The sequence below is a fragment of the Thamnophis sirtalis genome, unplaced genomic scaffold (assembly GCF_051295495.1).
Source record: "Thamnophis sirtalis isolate CommonGarterSnake01/CBP01778 unplaced genomic scaffold, rThaSir2_p1.2 scaffold_2, whole genome shotgun sequence".
Lineage (NCBI taxonomy): Eukaryota > Metazoa > Chordata > Lepidosauria > Squamata > Natricidae > Thamnophis > Thamnophis sirtalis.
In genome coordinates, this window is record NW_028261382.1 from 134,497,873 (window position 1) to 134,523,274 (window position 25,402).

The 25,402-nt window shown below is 37.5% G+C and overlaps 1 protein-coding gene across 4 annotated transcripts in view; it reads right to left on the reverse strand.

The window, feature by feature from the left end:
• The window catches only part of SULF1 (sulfatase 1), a 102,722-nt gene that overhangs the window by 28,046 nt on the left and 49,274 nt on the right, over positions 1-25,402 (reverse strand). For all 4 annotated transcript variants that reach the window (XM_087706964.1, XM_087706965.1, XM_014062177.2 and 1 more), the window contains 6 exons: positions 22,211-22,450; positions 14,157-14,308; positions 12,398-12,567; positions 4,651-4,801; positions 790-965; positions 106-234 (listed from right to left, as the gene is read on the reverse strand). In XM_087706964.1, the coding sequence (XP_087563090.1) occupies positions 106-234; positions 790-965; positions 4,651-4,801; positions 12,398-12,567; positions 14,157-14,308; positions 22,211-22,450 (1,018 nt within the window). The remainder of the gene's footprint in view (positions 1-105; positions 235-789; positions 966-4,650; positions 4,802-12,397; positions 12,568-14,156; positions 14,309-22,210; positions 22,451-25,402) is intronic.

A 25,402-nucleotide genomic window follows, 5' to 3' on the forward strand; every position in this document is an offset into this window, starting at 1 on the left:
AGCAAGGGTCATTTGTACTTTAGACATGTTTCACTTTCTCTCTTCTTCACAAGCCAACTCAAGAATTTGGTGTCAAATGGGCCTCAAGAAAGTGCTTCAGCTCACCTGTTCCCTGATTTTTCAAGGTCCAGAAGTTTAAGAATAGATTTGCCATCCATATCTGGAGGTGTATCAAGTCCTGCAATATCCAAAACTGTTGGAGCAAGGTCAATATTCAGCACCATGTGAGATATTCTGCAAATGAACAGAAAATGTCGGAGCTGTATTAGGCACATTAGAAGAAATATCTGAAATCTTTGTAGAATTAAAAGAACCTGAGCGTCATTTTATACAAGTACTTAAGAAAATAGTATATGCAATGGCAGTTTCAAGTTTCTTCCAAGTTTCCCTTACCGGACAGTGAATTAGGATGAGCCACACTAATTTCAGTTATGCAATGAGATAAAGCAGTCATGCTATTTGAGCCAGCAGACTTGTGGCTAAATATTTATATACCCGGTAAAGCCACAGTAAGTGAAATATATCCTCACATGACCCCATTACAGTCTTAGCAGCAAGCTACAAAATAACAGTCCAAGGCTATAACAATAAGAAAAGGAATATGCCATTATACTTCTAGCAAAGTTTGGAAAGAATAACATTTACAAAGTAAGAAAAAGATGTTCTTCTTTGATCATGCTTCGCAATAATCTTGATGAAATAAACCATCCACAAGAATGACAATCAAATATGCTTACAAATATTTTACATTAGGTACAACAGCTGTGCTGCAGACATAGGAGAACGTACACTGATCCCGGCTCTATACTTGGACCACGAATAAAGAAAGGAACCCGAATATCAAAATCATATGGCATTGACTTTCCCTTGACCAGTCCAAACTGTCCAATATGGTAACCATGATCAGCAGTGTAAATAATGTAAGTATTCTCCAGTTCTCCAGTTTCCACTAGCATATGATATAACTGAAATGCAATAAATGGAAAAAATATCAATGCAAATCAATGCTAAATCAATCATTATACATACACACAAAGCAGTATTTACAAAATTTACATTTAAACAATTCTGTTAGGGCTACGTCACTAAAACCAATTAAAATCCAGCAATCGTGAAACAATCACCATATGCATCTAGAAGAGATTATACAAATTCCATCATATATAAAGCAAATTGGAAATGTGCATTTTAGAGCTTGATGCTTCAAACAAAATGCATCAGCGGTTTTCAGATTGGAACAAAGCGCAGTAGTTTGTCATGATTTTGGAACAGAACTAGTCTTTTTCAAGATTGGAACAATTAGCAATAGCAATAGCAATAGCAGTTAGACTTATATACCGCTTCATAGGGCTTTCAGCCCTCTCTAAGCGGTTTACAGAGTCAGCATATTGCCCCCAACAACAATCCGGGTCCTCATTTTACCCACCTCGGAAGGATGGAAGGCTGAGTCAAACCTGAGCCGGTGAGATTTGAACTGCAGAACTGCAGTCAGCTGAAGTAACCTGCAGTGCTGCATTTAACCACTGCGCCACCTCGGCTCTGTAATTGAGGCTTTCAATCACTCTAAGAGTTACATGAAATCTTTTCTTTTTGCTTTTCTTTTTCTTTCATCTTTCCTTTACAGTACCCCTCCAGTTTAAGACTAGATAACTAGATCAAGTTTATCTGCCCTATAAAAGTCTACTCCCCAAAGCCATGATTGGAAGAGGCCGAGGAATAGCTAAAGAGAGAGATGATAAACTGAAAGAAAGACCAAGGCAGAATTTGCTGATCAGACGTGGGGAGAAAACAACTACATAGAAGCCTGACTTAATAGTACCTCTTCTTGTGGTACATCAGCCAGCATCATAATGGAAGAAGCCAAAACAAAGCTGAGGACCAAAGAATAGGCTCTTCTCCCATCACAAACAGAAAACAGCCCCCATTAGCAAACCACTGGCCACCTGATCATCACTACCTATGCACATATGGTTATTGGTGCCCATGAAAGCTGTTCTTTCCATCAATTCACCTGTGTCTAGCTCTAGAGGTAGAGGGCGGAAGGAAGACCTACTACTAAGGAAACAGAGAAAAGGAGGCTGAAGCCAGGCCAATGATTGAATGTGAATAAAAGTTTTAAACAAGTTCTTCCTTAGCTCACATGAAGATAAGGGGAAGGATGGGAGAATACATTCAGACTTGTAAGATTCTATTATTGTAGCTTTACAATCAAAGTAGTACTGATCTATGAGGCTTTGGTTTCCTAGACTGATCTACTTTGAGGGGCTGACTATATTATTCCCACCCTTTTTGTGAGTATTCAGTGTTGGATTCTGATTGCTAATTATCTTGCAAGATAAAATGCACTAGCTCTGAGACCAACGCACACTTATTTATTGCTTTAAAGATATAGACATGATTCTCTCAACAACAGCAGAATTGGCCACAGCCCAGTCAGATGAAAAAGACAGCTAACGTAATGTCTTCATGCCATTATTGCCTGCCTATTAGCAATACTAAGCAAACTATTGCTATTTCTTAAATTAATTCTGTTACGGTGAAACTTAAGTTTATGATATGGATAGTAGGCAGGTAAATACAAAATAAGTGTGCTTGTGAGAACGAGGCCTTGTGAAGTAACATTGCTGAGATTAATTTACTTTAAATGATTTGTTGAGCCTATTTGGAAGTGGGCAGTTTGTGCAAGCTGTTATGACTTGCAGAAGTTGAGTTTACAAAGTGTATTCAAAAATACACCGGCTGACATTTGGAATTGTTTGATGAACTTTTGATTTCTCTTCTTTTGCTGATTCAGCTGTGGTTGTTGAGTGATATGTTTGTGAATATACAATCAAATCCAAATAAACACATGAGCACGTAATTGTCCCAACTATTGCTTAATCAGAGTTTTCAGAAAACATTCTGGTCTTGTTTTATACTCAACCAATATTCTGTATTTTTTTTCTGCGAGAATTCTAATTAAGCATTTTAAGTACAAACAATACTTAGTTTAAAAATTATCTGGAAAGATAACAACAAACCTGATAGGAATGGTAGCACCCATAAGAAATTAACTTTTTGTCCAGGTCTGCATCTGGTTACTTACTTATAACTTGGCTGGATGGTTTTCGCCAAGTACTTGCGGGCTGTCAGTTAAATATCAGTGAGTCTTTCTAGCTTCATCTCTTTGGTTTGTATTGTGTTGCTGAGCATCCCCGTTTAATTGAAGACTTTTGTGGTCTTTCCTGAACACCTTAAGGGTTTTTCTAAGTTGATGGTTGGGTAAAAATGCTTTACTTATGATATTTTACAATGTTTTTCATTGCCACTTTTTCCAACCTTTATGTGAGTTCATTGGCCAGGGATCACCTACTTTTGTGGTCCTGGGCCATAAAACAAGCCAGCAGCAACAGCACTTAGACTTACTGTATATAAAGCTTCACAGTGCTTTAAAGCATATCTAAGCAGTTTACCCAGTCACCATATTAGCCGCAACAATCTTGAATCCTCATTTTACGGGCCACGGATGGAATGCTGAAAAGGTAGTAAGGATCTGATTCCAAGTTCTCATTGTCTCTTGGAATCTCAGAACATACAACTTATTTTAAACTTGATGTGATGAAAGACTGAATCTAGTTTGAATTTTGTTCCATTATCAATATAATTTCAAATGGGCTGTTTGTTTCAGGCTCGAAACAAACTATGTTTCCCATCTTATGTACATCTTGGGAAGCTTTTGTAGGTCTCTACAATTCTGATATTCTCCAGGTCATATGAATCTATTTGGCTGCAAAACAAGCAAGTATGACTGTAAAACTAAGTTAGTTTCACTGATACAGAAAGTCTCTTTAAATGTGTTCAAATACAATTTGTTTAATTTTTCTGTATTTTTTTTCTATCAGCTAAAATGAACCTATCAAACTATTTGCAATGAAGATTTCAAACAACCCAAGGAAATTTATTATAGAATGTTTTTAATTAGTACAGAACACGGAGGGACTCATACAGATAGTTCTTGACTTATAATTATTTGTTTAGTGACCATTTGAAGTTGCAACAGTGTTGAAAAGTGACTTATGATTGTTTTCCCCATTTATGGCCATTGCAGCATCACCATGGTTATGTGATCAAAATTTGAGCTCTTGGTAACTGGCATGGATTTATGACAGTTGCACTGTCCTATGGTCCTATGATTACCTTTTTGCAACCTTTCCAGCTGGTTTTCAACAAACAAAATCAATGGGAAAAGCCAGATTTGCTTAACAACCACATGATTCACTTAACAACTGTAGTGATTTAATTAACCACTATGTCAAAAAAGGTCATAAAATGAGGCACAGCTCACTTAACAACTGCTTCGCTTATCAACAGAAATTTTGGGCTCAGTTATGATTATAGGACTACCTGTACACTACAATGCTTCACTACACAATCCTTGGGTATGCGTATATCTATTTTACCAGATGAAATATAACCCTTTTTCATGTACTTGGTTTGCCTTATTATCGATACTGTTGCAAGAATGAATGGAATAAAAATTGGGGTATTTATATAAAAATGGAATGTATTGGTAAGTGGAATTCTGGGACAAAGGTTTCCTACCATAGCAATATTCAAAACAGAGCAGAATGTAATACTATAGAATGGTTTTAAGCATGTCTATTTTTTTACCCTTTCCATGGAATCATCAACCGATAGCAGAGTTTGAAGTCTTTTGCGTTGCAAGATATTTGTAAATTCCATATGGATGGGAAGCATAGGCCCTGTATACTGCATGATCCAATGCTTATCCATATTGGGTGCATAGTTGTAACTAGGAGTTCTGCAGGGGAAGATAATATAGATTAAGCAAAAATCTGCCCTTTTTGCTATTATCTACTGCACATCAAAATAACTTTCAGAAAAAAAAAGCAAGGTTATGAAATGCATTCTTATAAATTACCAGTTGAGAGTAAGCAATCACAATTAAGTAGGTAGTTTATTTCATGCAATTCTGAGATCTGACTTCTAGCATATTATTTATAACCCCAATATTATAATCACCTGGTCTTTTCTGAGGCTGATGTTTCACTTCTCATCCAAGAAGCTTCTTGGATGAGAAGCAAAACATCTTCAAAGAAAAATTAGAAAGTCCAGTTGCCTCTTGAAAAAGCATCTTTGGGACAACTATGCCCTGGTTGACTGAGAATCTCCATAGACATTAATGGATGTTTTAAATAATAAAGGCAATATGCTCCTAAGAAACAATCAGGGATGTGAGGATTGTTCTGTGTGACTCCCTGTGTGACTCTCTTGCTCACAAGCCACAGCGTAGTGTATTTCAACCTTGGCCACTTTAAAGGGTGTGGGCTTAAACTCCAAGAATTCCCCAGGCATCATTCTTTCAACTTTCAGGCTTGCTGGCTATACCACAGCAAGTTTTTTTCCTGTTTTTACTGACTAATTTCTGAAAATTAACATTTTTGAAATTAATATATAGATAAACTGCTGTACTACATGTATATCAGAGTCATGAGAATTAGGAAAATTAAAAATAAATATTTTTTTCCTTATTCAATAGCAAAAAGAAAATTTCCTACTGATGCAAGAATGTCATGTAATTAAGGAATTGCTTAATTAACAGACATTCCTCATTAACAAACAGAACTGTATCATAGTTCTTTAACTATGTTATAGTTTTTTAACTATGTAATAATGATAATTTTTTTCATCTAACTTTGCCGAGTTATCAAGCAACATTTTTTCTGCTTTCCACTCTTTGTCGCAGACAGCATCACAATTTCTGCCATTCACATAAGCAAATAAAATAAAACTAAGCATGCGCATGCCATGCCACTCCCTGCAGCACTATTATCTTGCTTTTTGTATAATTGCCATGATTAGAGCCAGAAAATAGTGTTTATCTTCCGTTTTGATTACTGAAGAGTCTATTGATGTTTGGATGCTGCCCACAGAGAGTCAGCTGCCCCAATCGCCCCTAAAACAATGGCTGCAGCCATCATTAAGAAGCATGTTATGTCTGTTCTCATTATGATATGGGAGAAAATAACACTAATGCTACTGTTTGTGCTGTAAATATTTCATTGGGTGTTGCTGAAAAAAAGAATGACCCAAGTCAAATATTTTAATGTCATCTGAGACATCCGTAACGGAATTATTGAAGGCTAATACTCTTCAGGTCAAAATAATGTCTTTCAAATCTCAGTCTCACCAGTGCAACTTACACATGGTTGGAATTCTACAAGAAGCAGAACATATTAGGTGGAATATTAGCTCTGGCAAAGCTTATCGGTAGAAACCGAGAGGGCTCCCTGCATATTCTGCCCTTTCCATTTTGTATAGCTGATAAGCCTTTGCCATTTATTGGGAAATATCTCAGAGATCCATATTATGTTCTGTCCAAACTACCTTAAGACTGTAATATGTTTTTTTCCACAGGAAGAAATATGATTTAGGAGATACAGTTTAAAATGTTATTGAACTTAAAGTCATTATTTTGCTTATCTGACAAATTAAGGGCATCCAGAAATCTTTTTGTACTCTTGTGGAAGCAGGAAAAAGCAAACTGCATTTTCTTTAAATTTCGCTACCAAAGTCACATTAGTGGATTGAAAATTTCCTCCCCTTTTTACAGAATTTATTTGCACACTGTTAAGAGTTTGGAGCTACAAGGAAAAGTTAATAAACCACAGTGCTTTTTAAATTATAATTTATTTTTTCCTCTTTGCTCTACTCCTTTTCCTTAATATTAATCTAACCTTCCTCAAAATATATATTCAAAGGCAAATAAAAAGTTTATTTCATTTTGTCTCCTATTCAATTCTGTGTAAAAGTAATGATAGTTATATAATTTATTTAATAATTTATTAAGGTACTTAGAGGAAATTAGAGATGCTTCATAACACTTTTAATTATGATGCACATTGAACCATTTTTAATTTTTTTCTCAGAGGTGCTGTGTTTGCATATTTATAACATATGATATAAAACTATTTTCAAGTCCTTTGGATCCTGTCTTAATTGATCTTTGGGGTACTCCTCTTAATTCGATTGAACTTTAAGGTTTAGATGATCTTTATATAAAACTCATAGTGTTACAAGCAATAAATAAGTCCTACAGAAAGCTTGGGTGAGGGAAATATATAACTATATATGAGACAATTCTGAATGTGCAAAGAATGTTTCAACTTGATAGATTTTTTAAAAATAAGATTGCTGAAGGGAAAAATGGGGTGAAATATATATTTATGCGATTATTTACAATGCATCTGATCATCTGAGTGGTTTATAGTCCTTCATTCAATACAAAGCTTAAAAACAAAATATAATAAAATGGTGTAAATAAAATAAAAACTTTTCCTTCTAATTTGGTTTCAGAATGTCCCACGACTTAGAAATTCTTAAATAATTAGATGGACGGCAGTTGGTGAACAATGGTAAGATTCTGTGGTGTCCAGATTATACGTTACATTTCTTACAGGATTACAAAACCTATTGTATATTCCTAGCTCAGGGTGAATTCCAGCCAACACTACTGTCGGTTGTTTATGTGCGCGCTTGATGTGCACTGCGTGCACATGCACAGTGCAGTTAAAATTGTTCTGCGGATGCACAGAACTGAAAAACAAGATGGTGGCATCCATGGCGCTGACTGGGCAACTGGTACGGGGGTGTGGCAGCCGTGGGTCGTTGCCGGTTCCAGCGACCCAGGTTGGCAAACCACTACCATTTCGGCCAAACCGGTCTGAACCGGTAAGAACCCATCATGTCCTGGCTGCATTTTGCCAGTACAAGTAATCCTCAATTTACAACAGTTTATTTAGTGACTGTTCAATGTTACAGTGGTACCGAAAAAAGAGACTTATGACCAGTTTTCACACTTATGAGTAGTGCAGCATTTCCATTGTCAGGTGTTCAAAATTTGGCAATTGACTCATACTTATGACGGTTGCAGTGTCCTGGAGTCATGTTATCACCTTTTGTGACCTTCTGATAAGGAAAGTCAATGGGGAAGCCAAATTCACTTAACAACTATGTTACTAATTTAAAAACTCCAGTGATTCACTTAATGACTGTGGCAAGAAGGTCGCAAAATGAGGCGACCTTAACTGTCAGTAACAAAAATTTTGAGCTCAATTGTTAAGTCAAAGACTATCTGTGTACTTATCTGGTATTCTATCTGGTTACTCTGAATTGCATTAAATTAATTAGGTTTCACTAAAAATATTTATATGTTTAGGCTGTATTCCGAATCCTATATTTTCTTGCTATAAAAATTCCAAAGAAGTTCAGTTTAACTTCACACAAACAAAAGAATATCTAGTTCTCAAACTTGGAGGTAAAATTAATATTATTAAAATATTATTAAAATTAATTTAACTCCAAGATTATTTATATTTTAAAAGAACTTTCTATTTATATTCCTTTTATATTATTTAATAGCATTAATAGTTTATTACACTATTACATCTTCTAAAACACTTTCTCGTATGCTTTAAGATCGTTACTGTGTTAGGATTCAACTGTCTACAGACAAACATCATTTTTAGGCCTTTTATTAGGCATTTTTTCCAGTTCTGTGCACTGTTTAGAATAAGGAATTGCAAAAGTCAATTCCTTTCTGGCCTCAGTTTCAAAAGTTCTATTTGACCTCAGTAAAATTCTGATGAATATTCAAATAAATATTTGATTATCACTTTCCTACTTGCATTTAATTCTGCAAAGTACAGTAATGTGGAAAATAAAGTACTGGGGCTAAAATTTTGAAGGTCTTAGCCATGAACAAGTTATATTACTTTTCCAACATAGTAGCAAGGAACAAAACTTTCAACAATTTAGTCATTTTTTATATTTTGCTTGTAGATAATATATTTTTCTAGCCTTTCAATACTTTTGTCTTTCATATTTCTTCCCATTGTTAACATTATACGAATACATTTGTTAGTCTGACGTAATACAAACCAAACCAAAAAAGAAAAATCAGACAGCTTAAATTTAAACCCATTACCAGAAAATAATGGTGCCAGAATATATTTAGCCACCAAAAGAGAAGAATCCTCAATAGTTAAATACTCAAACAATGACACTTCTTACCAAATGATTATATTGCTCTTGCTATTATTTTCACGAGCTATAGCCAAAGGAAAAGTCAGGGAGACATTGGATTTTTCCTTTGTTAACAGGCCATGATAAGCTGGCAGCGTATTAAACAGCAGAAACCATTCCTTTAGCAATTTAGTCATGCAAACTGGCAGTTTATCTTCCATTTCTCCTTTTACAGTTCCAAATAAGATTTTACTCTGTTTAGTCTTTCAGTATTAAAACAACTTGCAGTAACCACTGAATGAAAGATGCATAATAGTCCCAGAATTTCAAGACAGCCAGGTTGGGATAAAATAGTGATTTCTGATTTGTGCTTCCACACTTTTTATAATCAGTTAAGCACAAATCACTTTGGCTTCAAACTATTACATATTTTCAGGGATGCATACCGAGTTTAACAAAAGTTTCCAAGGTTACCAAGTTCAGATATTAATATCATATAGTGTCCAGTGCAGACAAAACTTTTCTCAATCTCCTAACGCAGAAGAGTGGAAGTGGCTGCTAAGTTTAATGCTTGAGAGCTGTCTTTGATCATTTTTTAAAAGTGAGCATAGATTCCACATGCAAAATGCGGGCAAGTGTGAAGACAAACAATTTAACTCTGTTTTGCCCTCCATCATTTCCAACAGGTAACAAGCCACTTACTGCAAAAGAGGGCTTCCTTTGTCCATGAAGACCTTTCATTTAATTGGAAACCCTGGTCAATCAGAGCTCTCAACTGTGCAGACAGCCTCCACAGAGAGTGGAGTCTCTCAGCTGCAGACACCCCCTCCCCCATATGTAGAGGGCGATGGGAACAGTGCAGCTTACATGCTTTAAAAATGATTAAATGGGGCTATTACTTGGCCTTAGTTTCAACCACTCCATGAAATCTGCTTCTAATTAAATTTTTAGAACACAGCCATGTCTGAGAGCCTTCAGGCGAGCCCTCCCTCCTCTTCCTTACTCTCCTGCCTCATCCTGCTATCCTGTCTGCTATCCTGTTTATTTTTGGGGTGGGAGAAGAAACGTTAGAGGCTGAAGTGATAATGCATACTTTTTTAGAAAGTCAAAAATTTTAGAAGGTCAATCTTTCAGTATTTAAAAAGTAAGTGCTCGGCCTAAATAGAGCTGTTTGCCTTTCCAGTGGGGGTGACCAAAGACTCCCTGCTAAGAGGCACCAATCTGTTGGCCCAACAGTCTGTTAAGGGAGTGTGGCCCAGACTCCCACAAAAACTTAATACAGGAGATAAGCACATTGTGGACTGGATTTTGCTTCCAGGGAATGGATACAGAACTCATTACAGTTATAAACCCTTGCGTGCCTACAGGACTGGCTCTCAGTCAAGTGGAAAGAGGTATTGAATAGTAACACTACAAAGATCCCAGGCTCTGTAGTGTTAATATACTATTTATTAATGATTTGAGTGATGACTTAGGAAACATAACATGGATGACATATACATAGGGTAGATAGAGAATTATTACAGTTTTAGAACTTAGGATGTATTGACAAGCTATAACAATAGAGCAACAAGATGGATTTTAACAGGAGAAAATACCTTGATTTGGAAATGAAAAATCAAAGGCATAAGTGTAGAGTAGGGAAGACCATGTTGGGAAGCAATATTCCTGAGAGAAATTGGGTGTCTTGGTGGATTACAATTTGAACATGAGCCAACAGTGTTGATGGAAATAAAGCAAATGCAACTCAAGGTTGCATCAACAAAAATACTGTAAAAATATCAAGTCATTTGTGCTCTCATTTCTGTGCTGGTTGGACAAACTCTGATACATTGGAGCATATCCAGAGAACCATTACGATGATTAAGAGATCTGGAAGAAAATCTTTATAAGAAAACAATTGGAGGAGTTGTGGATATATAATTTGGAGAAGTCTGTGGGTAAGTGTGATAGCTGTTTTCCAAATGATTCTAATGTAGAAAATGGAATACTTAGGAAGCAAATTTTGATTGGATATCAGAAAGTATATCATTTTGCTGTTAAACAATGGAACAAATTCCTTCAGGAGATTTTAGACTCTTATGGGAGGTGTTTAAACAGGGTGGACAGCCATCTGTCAGAGATAGCTATTGCAGTAGATTCTGTACTGGAAAGGGAATTGGACTAGATGATCTCCATGACACTTTCTAACCATTCGGTTCCATGACTGCATGACTATGGTTGGTTCAGCTTATCCAGGTTGGGAAATTTTTGTATCTTAAAATTATGTTTGCCTGCAACTTCAGTCAACAACTCTGATTTTTGGGGGGATATATTTATGTACTGATTATTTGTTAGACATTTGGGATCTCAAAACTAGGAATAGACAAAAATAAATGTTTGGGAATTGGAATGTCCCAATTTCAAGTACAAAAATAAGCTAGAAACAGAGCTATTTTGAAGATGTTTTGCATCTGAAATATTCAAAAATGATGAAGTTTACAAAGTTTCACTTAAAACAGTTTAAAATAAAGCACTTCACAAACCCTTTTATCCAGATTTAATGGTGCTACCCAACAAATTTTGGTCTGAATTTGTTGCACCAATTAAGATATCAAAGCAAAAGCATGGGAATTGTCAATGGGATGGGAAGAAGTATAGATGTCAAAAATATAGCCTTTTTTCATTTATTATTTTAAAATGGTGACATAAACTGGCTTTTTTTCTTGTGCAACCATTTATCTCAGGCTTAGGAGATTATGAAATATATTTTCTGAAATATGTTTTAGGCTGCAAATGTGTCTTCCATATTATAAACACATTAGCAAATACATAAAAAAATATCACTATTATTTTAATTCATACCCATTTTGTAGATGCTACTCATTGGTTTTTAACAGAGAAAGCATGCAAATATGTGATCCGCATCTACCACCATGAATTGGTAAAATCCACTGCACAATACCAAGACTTTACTGTTTCTTTAGTGCAAACTTAATATCAATTGTACAGAAATGAGACCAAATGTTCAGAGAGAAACTTGAAAGAAACTCAGGCAACCCCGGGAGAAAAAAAGGAAAAATGGAAGAAAAAGGTGTTCCAACTGCTTTAGACACCAAGGCAAATGACAACTCAGTATTCTCAGTGTTTACAAGGCTTTCCTAAAACAAAAAAAGTAAAGATTATGTTTTTCAAAAGGTAGAAAATATGGACCCTTGCATAAGTATGGAATATTCTAGAATATTTTATTGAACCCTCAAGGAATTGAAGCAGGGCAAGAAGGTGACTGGCTGAGGCTATGCAGGACATCAAATTTCCATTCCACACCTGAAAAGGGCAGTCAGCAATGAAGTGGCAAATCCCCAGCATGTTCACAGTATGAAGTTTCACTTACATGTGCTGAGAAGCGTTTGCATACAGCTCAGAGAATTGTGGTGCAGAGTCTTCTGGGCCATGGGGAGCTGCATGGCTGATCACCATCATTATAGGTCTATGGGGATATGTCCTCTTAGACATTTTGAAATAACTGATACTGTCATTAGTGATTAAATCTGTAAAATAGTCCTGAAACAAACATTCAACATAAATGACAATTTGCCAACTGCATCCAATATCACAAGGTCATATTATAGTGGCTTAGTCCAATAGGCTTTGAAAGGATTTCACCTATCTAGTTTTAGAGGCTGGGCATAGTTCCCAGATCAAATATATGCAGATGAATGGCTGCATTCCAATAGACTTATCTGTGTAAGGTAAGTAGGAATGACACCTTTTAAGTAGAAGACAAAGACTTTGGGACATTTAAATCATATCCAAGCTACCCATAGCCTCTTGGTTATAATTGTAATTAAAAAAGAATACTTGCATTTCTAAAGAAATCAGCTCATTTTAGAACAGCACAGCACAGCTACTAATATAAAAATCCTATCATATCAACTAAGCAGCTTAACCTATAGCCAATGTAATAAAATGAAATATCTCTCTCTCTGTCTCTGTCTCTCTCTGTCTCTCTCTCTCTCTCTCTCTCTCTCTCACACACACACACACACACACACAGAGAGAGAGAGAGAGAGAGAGAGAGAGAGAGAGAGAGAGAGAGAGAGACTTTTTAAAAAGTTGGGAATTAAACTATCTGTCATCTCTAGGTTTGCGGCGTTTTTGATCAAATGACTGGCATGTACTCCAGTGAGGAGTTCCAAGGTAACATGAACATACAATTTCAGCCATTTCCAGACTGGACTAATCAATCAGATGATGTGGACTCAGGGTCATGAACAGCTGCAAAAGCAACAGTGAAAAAAAGTGCAGGATTTTTTGACACATAACACTATTAAGGGAAGCCCATACAGCTGTGAACACTTTGTCCTCATTCCAGGACTGTTTCTCAAACTCCTAACACCAAAAGTACTTTGCAGATACATGTGAAAAAGTATGAAAGAAAGTATGTCATAACTCTAGAGTAAGAGGTCAGCTTAAATGTATAAATGTTGTATAAGAAAACCAGAATTTATTTCTTTAAATTTCTTTTTTTCTGAGCTTTTGGCTTTGTCCTTTAATTTTTCAAAAAAATTCTCACCTGACTTATTAGTTTCAGTTAGTTTTTATCCTACTTGTTTAAAAATTTAATAAAGTTCTAAAAATCAGTTTGAAAGATAAATTTCACTGATTTTCAAATATGTTTTTCCATTAAGCCAGTCCCACTAGCTCTTCTCTGTCAACAGTGAAAGACTTACTGGGGAAAAAGTATTTTCTGAAGGAGGAAGTTTTCTTCAAACTTCAAATGCCAAAATATTGTACATAACATGGAGTCATAGATAGCACTGGAAACCAGAAACTTTTGCAAATTATCTCTCTCCCAAAAGATAAAAGACAATTGCTTTTTATGGGAAACAAATGTGCTGTGTAATTTGTGTGTTTGTTTGTTGCCACTGTCAAATTTCCAGGATTCAGTAGCTTTCATTATTTTTTCTTCATAACCAGAAATCCATAGTGTTACCGACCTTCTATGAACATTATGTGAAAAAAATTCTGGCCATACAGTAACAAAAAAATTAAGAGTTTTATTTCAATAAAGTGATTTTAAAATATCATTTCTTCTATCAAGAATAGGTTTTACCTATGTGCATAATAAGATTAATGTGATCCTTCCTTACCTTTGCATATTCAAATCCATGCTTCTCTTTAAGGCCATTGCGACAAACAGTGTAATTATAGAAACGAGAATTTTTTATTAATCCAACCCACTCTCGCCAGCCAGGGGGGATATAGCTGCCATTGTATTCATTGAGGTATTTTCCAAAAAAAGCTGTGAAAGAAAAAGAAGCCACATTCAATGGCACTTGAATGTGATGTTTTATGAAGTAAAAAAGTTGGTTACAGCAAAGGTTGGTAACAAAAGGACCCATTTCTGTATGCAACCCTCAATCTTTTGGCAATTGGAGTGTTTTCTATCTACAAAGAACAAGAATTGATGGCACATTCTTCATCAGTTTGAAGCAGATGATACACAAATATGGATAAATACAAAAAACTGCAAATGTGTGTTCTTCAACCCGTTCCTCACAATGAGCCCACCCCAGTCCTTTGTTCTTGGGGGGCGGGGAGCCTAATCTTACACTGAAGATAATCCTTGCGACATATTCAATGCAGAGATGGTATTCAGCCAGTTCTGACAAGTTCTGGAGAACCAGTAGGGGAAATTTTGAATAGTTTGGAGAACCGGCATATAGGCTGGCTCCACCCCCACTGCCTCATAGCCAATCTTCTTTTGTTGCCCTGAACAGGAGAAGCAGGTTTGTGGGGTGGAGGGAATCTGGCTCCACCCCCACTGCCTCATAGCCAATCTTCTTTTGTTGCCCTGAACAGGAGAAGCAGGTTTGTGGGGTGGAGGGAATGGGGATTTTGCAGTAATCTCCCCCCTCTACAGGAGTAGGCAGGGAATGGGGATTTTGCAGTATCTTTCCCTTGCCATGCCCACAAAGCCACACCCACAAAGCCACGTCCACAGAATCGGTAGTAAAAAAATTTGAATCCCACCACTGATTCAATGACAAGTGGGAGTAGTGAATGCATGCTTGAGAGAGGAGATGATTCTGTCAGCTCTTAAAGAAAATGAGGTCAACTCTGTCCTCTTCAGATATCAGAATGACCTGTGCCGGGTTGGCCTTTGACAAGGCTGTGAAGACTTGGTTGGGTGCTAAGGGACCCATTTTCTGTCTGTATTAATGCCCATAGTAACAGTTTTATTTGGGCCCGTATATATTTATTTTGTATTGTTTTAACTCTTTTTATGTTTCATAATGTATGCCATCCAGACTCATTTGTTGAGATAGGCTGATAGAGAAATAAAACAAAACTAATAAATTTCAGGACAGTACTATATTGTATTGTCAAAATAAGAATTAGAATGATGTTTTGAAAAAAACCCATTAGAAGCTAAATAATTAAAATAGATTTGAAACTATCTTAGTCACTGTGTATAACAGCAATAGTTGCAATTAAAAATGTAATATCAATTAATCTGTGATTTATAATATAAACCAGCTTTTCCTCAGTTAAATACTCTACAGATGTGTTGACTTTTAATCCTCATAATCCCCATACAAAACCAAGAAAAGCTCTCCAGCTGGCTGCTTACATCTTCGCCCTACTCAAAATGCCCCTGGCCAATGAATATATTTAAGAACAGAGGCAAAGAAAATTAGGAATTTATTTATTTATGTATAATTAATAAGCATACAAATACCACTGAATTAATAAAAGTCTCATTAAAAAGCAATATCACTGCCCATCTTTTCATTACTGTAACTAATGGTGCCCACAGGAAGAATTTTAATTTGTAAATTCGAATGAGATAGAAAAACAGTCAGTACACAGAGGAAATGGTGAGCAAAATCCTCCACATTAGTCCCTTAATTGCAACTAATTTTAAACTTTGCACCATTTTCATTCTCTTTCTCCCTTAGGATGCTAACATGTCACAGTTGTTTTCATGCTATGATTCAAGTAGTCAATAGTCTCCCCCAATCATTCCAGTTTTTTTGTAGACATATCCTCTGAATCTGAGGATGTGACCAATTTCCTTTAAATTCTATCCGTCTGTCCCCAACCTTGTCCTTACCTGATACCTGAGACTTCAATGTGTATTACCCTGGTGAAAGATGATGCTAGAAGGCACCCTATTGACTAACACCATTTTAATGACAATACTACAAATATTTTTAAGTCTCTCTTAAAAATGTAATACAATATGTTCAAACCAAGGCTTGCTAAAATTCAGGCACTGGTGAATTAACTAAGAAAAATGTGTTTCTGGATATGCCTTGTCCAGTGAAGTACCTTCTGAAAATCTGAACAGCAAAAGACATGCATGTGTGAAAGTAAAAGTCTCCAGTATTGAAATTAACATAGTAAACTATCAAGGATAGGTAAGAATATGCTGATAATTGATGGAGAGGACTAAGGGGAATTGTAGTCAGAAACCTGATAATGCTGATAGAAAAAAAATGCATCAAGGTAACAATAGATTTGCAGACTTCTCTGGTTGCTTGGTGGAATGGTAGTATGAATCTTAGATCAATGCATGGCCACCAAAAATTCAAAAGATTGAAGGTTCTGAAGAACCTGTAATGTATTGAAGGGTGTGTGTGTGTGTGTGTGTGTGTGTGTGGTAAGCCTTCTTCTGATTACAGCGATATTTGTAAAACAGGATTCTTTGATCCTACTGACCACATAGGATGGGCACTAGATGCATTCTAAATCTGCTGGTGCGATTCTTAAGTATAAGGCAGTGATGGGCAACCTTTTTGGCGTGGTGTGTCAAAAATCGGCAAAAAATCGAGCATAACTCGCGTTGTGTGTCACTTCGACAAAAACATAATTTTGCGCAATTTATAGTTTAAACTACAAAAATGTATAATTGCAATATATAATTGTATTTAATAAACCAAAAACAAATTATTTAACATACCTGCTTAGTAACTTCTTTGTTCATCAGTCGATTTCGTATGTTGCCCTTGATATTATTGAACTTGTTTGGGGTGCTGTGAACCAGGGCTGTGGAGTCGGCTGCTTCCAGCTCCACGTCCTCATCAACATGCCGCTCCAGCCCGCCCCTGCTATGAATATTCCTAGTGACGCGAGGGCGAAGAATATGAAGAATATAGCGGGGGCGGGCTGGAGCGGCATGTTGATGAGGACGTGGAGCTGGAAGCAGCAGACTCCACAGCCCTGCCGTGAACTGAGATAAGTGTGGTGCGGTCGTAACCGACAGTCCCAGGAGTAGACTCTCTGTGCCGGCCTGACTGGAGAGAGCCGCGCACTGTTCCCACGCTCCTCTCCTGCGGGTCCTCCCTCGCCGCGCTGATGATGTGTGTGCGCACGGCACGCACGCCTTACCAGCAGCCCCTGCGCTCAGAAAGGGGCGGTGGCAATACAGTAAGTGAGTGTGGGCGGGGGAGATCACACGTCCCGCCCCCCCGTTCCTCCAGCACAGATTCTTTCATCCTCGGCGGCCGTGCAGGAGCCGAGGATGAATCGCATGAAATCCTGTGCGTGTCACCCCAAATGGCTACGCGTGTCAGCACTGACACGCGTGTCATAGGTTCGCCATCACTGGTATAAGGATTGCTCTGCAGCTTTGATTTGCTTCATCCAAAAGCAAGGGGTGTTTCATAGCTGCAAATTTCTTAAGTGGGAGCATAGACAAAAATGGTAACAAATATGTTTAGAAGATGGAGGTTTTCAACATTGCCCACGGCAGTGCCAATGTTATTAACCCCCCCTCAAATAACATTAATCTCTGCCTTCTAGGATTCAGAAAATTCAGAACTGTTTTAAGAGAACCTTTGATTTATACATGTGCTATGTATTTTAACTGCTTTTTAGTTGGTTGCTTTGCAATTTTATCTGCAGTTTAAACTGGGTAACTGCTTATTGCTATATAACTGGAACTGTATGTGGATACTTTATTGTAATAATTGTAACCTGCTGAAAATTTCTTGACTATGGTGGGCCTAAACCAATGAACAAATATTTGGACTTCTGAAACAAGACATCCATCCTTTTGTTGAGATGGAAGTTACTTTGAAGTTGGATGAGAAAAAAGAACAGTAATCCCCAGTACTGCCTTTGGTTTAGCCTACAAGCTGTCTGGAGGCATTCCAAGCCATAGTGGCTTGTCCTTACCTCCACAGAATGTTGAGCCCTTACAGGTTCCAAAGGCCATCTTAATATGCAAAAACTCTCCATCCCAAATAATGTAATACTATTCTCCAGGACTGAGTAGAGGTAATTGACGCAAAGTTCTCAAAATTTATGATGTTTGTAAGAGAATGCCTTTGAACAATTTTAATCCCTGAGGAGTTGCCAAGCCAGAAAGGTTTCGATCTTTATTAGATCCATCTGAAGTCTTTCTAGTGAAATGTGATGGCATAGAAAGTCAATAGTGGCTATTTGAATTTAAGTTTTTAAATTTGATTTATAGATAATGCTCCTGAACCCACTGTAAACTGCCTCAACATGGCATGTGTATATCTCAAGGGATAGAAAATAAATTAGAACATCATCCAAATAAATAGTATCAAATTGTTCCATGAAATCCCACAAAGCATCATGCCTTAGATGATTAAAGACAGACAGTATAATGCAGAACCTGAAAGCGACTATGTATTTTTAAAATAGTTATACACAGTACAAAAGGATGTTTTCCATCAAAGGCTATTCTAGATACTTCTGCATAGCATGGTATCCTTCTGCCAAAGTGAGAGTGGTCTGCCATGTGTTTTATGTCTATGGGGGAAGTATTTGTATGGCAGAAAATGGTTCTGCCAATTTCACATTCCCTGAAGGAAGCACAAGGAATATCCTGGTATTGTCCACTACTGCCTCCTTCTCTTTGGAGTCTGATAGAGCTCACCACTGGCTAAGCAAGTGATTCTGACAAGGCCTTATTCCAGTGGCCTAAAAGCTGTTGGGATCCTGGATGGAATCCTACTGATGGATGTTGGAGTCATTTGGGTCTGGAAACTTTTTCCCTTTAGTTCTGAATGAGGTTGCAGTTTTTCATTTGGGTCTAAGCATGCAATTTGGGTTCTTCTGCAGTCTTAGTTGTTACTCGAAGGACAGGTGGAAGCTATGGTTTAGGACAGTCTCTGCACTGATCTAGTCTGACAGGTGCATTTTTTCCTGAACCAGGAGACCCTCCTTATTCAGATCTTGGTCACTTCACGTGCAGATTTTTGCAGAATTGGGCTATAAATAAGACTGCCTTGCAGACTGTTTAGAACTTTCAGCTGGTCCAGAATGTTGCAGTAGAGCAATGATGGACCTGCCTCAGTATGCTTTGCGAGTTGCACTGGTTAACAGTTTTCTTCTAGTTCAAAGTGCTGATTATCACCTCTAAATCCCTACATGGCATAAGGCCAAGTACTGTATTTGAGGGTCTGTCTGTTCCCCATAGTTTCTCTTGTGTGGTCAGACAGAGTTGATAAGCTCCAGGTCCTTTTTATAAAACAATGTCATTTGATGGATACATGGAATGGACCTTCTCTGCCATTGTGTCTAGCTCTGAGTTTCCCATGAAACTCAGAGCTAGGCACAGATGAAGAACTGGCTCAGATGAAGAGAGGCACATAAACTGGCACTTTTTCCTGCTATTACTTCCCTTGTGAGGCTCCTGGACAGCTCCCACTTTCTCCCCAAAGCACTACTTTCTCCTCTCTTGTTTTCCTTCTGCCCTGGTAGCACCAGTTTCTGCAGAATTGGCTTTTCCCCTACAGTGCCATGGAAGCCACTTTGTGCACTAAATGCACTTAGTACTGCACAAGCTGGCACTATGGGAGAGAAGCTTATTCTGAAAGGAAGAAGACAGTGGGGTATATATTGCCTAAGACTTGAAAATCTAGGACAAATTGTAAATTAGAAATGTACAGTCACCCTACTGAGAAGTTGCTGCTCGACATGGCCAAATATGTACAGGAGGGAAGCTAAGACAGCAGCTCCTGAGTGGTAACCACTAAGGGCTGCACATGGCCCATGAGCTTTAGGTTTGAGACCTCTGTGGTAGAAGAATGTATAGTTCTCCTTCTCATTTAATTATTGTCTTTTACAGATTTCTTTGTTTTCTTTCCTGTTTTTATTCTTGTACACCATATAGAGTCATCTGAAGTCTGACCACCTTATAAAGATGCCAAATAAATAAATATTGATAGGATACTACACTATGGATGGCTGCTTAATGCAGGTCTAATCATCAAGAATTTGGCTTCCAGATCTTTATGGATGGATCCATTCATTCTGCTCCAAGTCTTGTCAAAAGCAGGAAGTTATTTAAAGATTCTGCCACTGAGTGGCACCCCTGTTGCAGCTTTCTGATCTGGTGATTGGCAGATTTAATGGGGTGTTCAAGTGTAATGCAATAGAATTGCATATTTGGCCACTGTTCCTATTACTTTCTGTCTACTTTGTTACATAATCTTCAGGGTGTTGCAAATGTTGGAAACTAGTTGTGAGAACCCTCAAGCTTTTCAAGTATGGCTACTGAACATTTGTATCATGGAGGGATTGAAGCCGGCAATAGGTTCAGTTCCCATGGCAAAGCATCAATCGGAGCAATTAGCTGGAACAGCTGGCCTCTCAACTGAACATACTCTATTTCAGCAGAGAAGGCCGAAAGGAAGGGGGCCTTTAAGAACTGACAACAAACTCTCCTGTTCAAGGTAGAGCTCAGAGCAGGTGGGAGTAAATTAGCATGTAGGTTTTAAGTACTTCAATTACTTAAGCCGTAAATCAGTTCAATGCATAAACAGAGATAACACACAAGCTGATGGTTGTAAATCAACCTGAGCCTTACACACAATGGGACGCTCATTGGAGGAACCTTGCCTGTGGACTAGAGCAAAGCATATGTCACTCTGTGGAAGTAACTAGGGGAGATAAAACCTGAATTATTTAGACAGAAGTCCAGAGCCAGTGGAGTCCAAGAGCTGATGTCAGCCCATCGAGGTCAGGAAATGAAAGTCACAATAAATGTAGTTTAATGCAGTTAAGGTATTGAAACAGATCTTGAAAGGCTGCCAAAGCCCCTTTTTACTTCAGCTTGTATCTCATACAGTCAAGGCACAGTTGTTTTGAATTTATTTCTACACTTTCTATTCTCCCAAGACTTGGATATCTTTTCTGTAACAGCCCAGAAATCTCCTCCTCTGTCTTTGAGTCAAAGCCACATTCCTTCACAACTGAAAACTGGATATCCATGGGGCAAAACACTAGGAGGAACTAGGAACTTGAAGCCAAAGAAATTCAGATTAGGAAAGCAGGAGTTGCTTCCAACAAAGGAGGCAGCCTTGGAGAATGTTTTCTATAGGAAGAGTGAGCAACCTTAATTAAGTTGACATCCTTTCCTCTTTCAGGGTGACACAGATCTCTACTGCTCAGCTGTTTTTAACTGCCATCTTGTTTTAGGGCTTAATATTCAACCAAAATCAGGGTCCAACTCTTTTTAATATCAGAGTCAGCACCCTACATGTGCCAGGAACAACCTCATTTGGCTGACAACTTCAGATAAATGCTGACAGTCCATTAGATTCACTTCTCCGCTTCCTTCATAACAAGATTAGGGCCTGGTATCTATCTGCAGTTTGCATTTTCAAAAAATATTCTATTTGTTTCAATTTCAATTTTAGGACATGCAAAGGACAGACAATTGGTTCCATGATCTGGAATATAAGGATTAAAAGACACGATCCTTATTGAGAAAAAAATCCCAGTATTTTATTTGAAGGTCTTCAAATAAATATGGGTCCATGTTGACTCTCTAAACCACAGGTGTCAAACTCACCACGTCATGTTGCTGTCATGTGATGTTTTGCAATGTTTTTCCCATTCACAGAGTTGGAGTGGGTGTGACCTGCGCGTCACACATCAGGCCCATGGGCTGCTAATTTGACACCCCTGCTCTAAACTTTGGTGCTACAACTTCCCTCTATCTTATCAGAGCTACTAAACTTTAAGAAGTTAGTATCTGCTCTTTTATACAGCTTTCTGCTGATTTCTAACCCACAAATTAACAATCACAGTACCATTAAGCTTTGCAAAATTTCTGCATCAATGTTCCAGAAATAATTCTGTTATTAACAGCATTAACAGATTGAAAACAAGCAACTTTTAAAAATCAATTGAAAAAGGAGTGTGAAAAGTAATCCCTTACCAGTTCTATATCCAGTATTGTTGAGATACACAGCAAAGGTGCGTGGCTCATGTGTTGCTTGCCAGGATGGAGAAGAGCAATTCTCATTGTTAGTATAAACATTGTGATTGTGAACATATTTTCCTGTCAACATCGAGGACCGAGATGGACAGCACATCGGAGTGGTTACAAATGCATTAACAAAACTGGCACCTCCATTCTCCATTATCTTCCTGGTTTTATTCATCACTTGCAAGGAGCCTAAACATCAAAAGCAAACACATAATTAACTCACATACGGCACACATTCAAAGTTTATATAAACTATGATCTTGATCCCTGATATTCCTAAATACAATTTTCAGTGTTACATTTTAATTTATCCCAAGAAATTTCCATTTATTGAAGTGTCTCTTGTGTATACACTATTGTTTACAGTGAGTGTGATTTAATTACTCAATTGTATATTACTTAAGTTTTTTTTCTCACAGTATGATAAATCTTATAAAGCAAAGCATTTTTAGATTCCAGAAAGGTCAAGAAATTTGAAAAGCTATTTCTGTCTGGGATTAAACTCAAACAGTTTATTTGCAATAGGAAAGCTTTTGCCCCCAAATAATTACCTGAGATTCATTGAGAAGAAAAGAAGAATCTGTTGGGGGGGAAATGGAATGAGCAATGGGCATAAATTAAGGTGGCTGTAGGAATAGGTGAGTTTAATCCTTTTATAACACCTAAGAAGTGTTCCTCTTTTTCCCCTCTTTCATCCCAATGGCTAACTCAACAGGAGTTGAGTTACTTGGCTACCATCTAAGTGTTTGTCTAGATATTTGTCTAATATAGTCACATATTAATCTCTCTCTCACACGCACAAACATACCTTGCATTGAAGATAAATATCCTGGATTGGTTTCAACTGGAGTTGGAAACTTTAGGTTGACAATATGGGTATTACATATAATGTTGTCTGTTTCATAATCTTTTTTCGCTTATTTGCTATAGGAATGTTCAACTCAATAAACACTACATTCTTTTTTAAAGTTCAGTAATGATAAATGTGCTATCAGTTTTTAACTAAGAATGCAATGAACAATTTAAGCTTTTAAAAAATGTCTTCGAGCACTACAAACTTCCTTTCTTAACATTTAATTTCACAGGGAAAACTATATTCCATACTATAAAAGCTATATTGTCACATTTTATAGCTTCAGGGTAATAGCAAAGTATTAGGTTTAAGCCCAGGAGCCTTGTAATTAGTCGCTATTTACATATAAACCAAGGGCTATTAAAAACATGCAGTTAATTTTTAAACAAATGCACAATAGAATGGCAATCCCTCGGGGCCATACTTTACATATCAACACTGTTCAAAGGAATTTCTTTCATTTAAATTCTGTGTTCAGAATTTCAACCTTTTGGGTATTGGCCTATGATATACACAATTGCATAGTAGTCCCAGTTGCACTATTTCTAAGTAAATGTAATCCACCTCTTAAAATAAAGTAGTATTTTATTCTTGATCTCAGTTCAAAAGATACAAATGAGTAGTAGTAATCTGTAATCAAGGATTTCCAAGTATTTGTCTGTCTGTCTGTCTGTCTGTCTGTCTGTCTGTCTATCTATCTATCTATCTATCTATCTATCTATCATCCATCTATCTATCCAACCATCTATCCATCCACCCACCTACCCACCTACCTACCCACCCATCCACCCACCCACCCACCCACCATACCTAATACTCCTGCCTGCTATTTTTCCAATAACAGCACTATGAGATTGTTTGGGTTGAGAGAAATTAGCTGCCCATTATATCCAGTTATGCCAGCCCTTGTGGTTCTTGTGAACCAAAATACTTTGGTTCAACTCTTGAGGACCGTGATCATGAACCGGCAAAAAGGATGAAAAGAAAAAAGCTCAGTTCCTTGTAGATATAGTGAAAAATAAACAGTTAAAAACGATTCAGACAAATGCTAGATTCAGTGATGAGCAAAATGCATATTCAGAGACATTAAAAAAGAGTGCAAAAAATGGGAAAATGTATCTTTGACAGAAGAAGACTAAGGAAGGATGATGCTTTCCAAGTGCCTGAAAAAGTGCCATACAAAAATATCAAGACATATCCCTGTCCCATTGTTTGAGAGGGCAGGACATGAAGTAATGGCAACATCTGATTGACTTTGGCTGATCTCAAAAATATAAGTAAGGCTTTGACATGTTTGACATTTGGTTGAGCTGCAGGCCAGATTGTAAAATTGTAAACAAAATCACTTCTCTATTATTGCCAATAAATTTCATGGAAGAACCCATGACATCACTGAGTGTAACTTAGTTATTCACCATTTGCTTACTTTCCAGGAAATGTTGACTCACAGATGGAATACTTTATCAATGCCAGGTTACCTTGGGATCTATTGTAGGAAGTTATCACCCAGCCCTCTCCCAGAAAAAATAAATATCCTAGGAAATATTGAAAAGGCAGAATATTTCTCTGGATGTGAAAAGGAAGAAACATGTTTTAAAAGACAGAATAGCTGCCTGCAGCTTCCTGCCCATCCCCCTTTGTCAATGAGCCATTAAAGCCTGAGCTAGTCTACATACTAAAGAGCTCTCTCCTTCAGCTCCAGGGGATGGGATTAAGGCATGATAGTATTGGCCCTTTACCCAACTCCCCACATGGAATCTGAGAACGCAACCAAACCTGGATTCAAAACGCAGCCTAGAGAGTTGCCCCTGCATGGGCCCATGGGAGTCTGACAACCAATCAGAATGCAAGATCAATATCAAAGGCTAGAGAGGGCATAAAACCAGGGACTCAACTTCTCTTTTTCTCCACCAGTATTGAAGCATGTGATCACCTTTTCTGTTCAGGACTCAAGCCATGTGGTCCTGTCCACCATTAAAACCATCTTTCCAAGCAGCCTCCATGTCTCCAGTGTCTTTTTCCCCACTTGGAGCCGAACCCAGAAGGACATTTTTTCCAACACTATATTGTCCCAAGTGAGTCTGCCTCTACTCTTAGATCACTGAGTCAGATTCTGCTCTATGAGTCAAAATCTGTCCCAGTTGTGATCCATTCCATGGAATACACTGACCTTGGAGATATGCTTGGCCCTTTCACTCCAGACTTTTAGGAAGATAGCAATAGTAACAGCACTTAGACTTATACACCGCTTCACAGTGCTTCCTCTCTAAGTGGTTTACAGAGTCAGC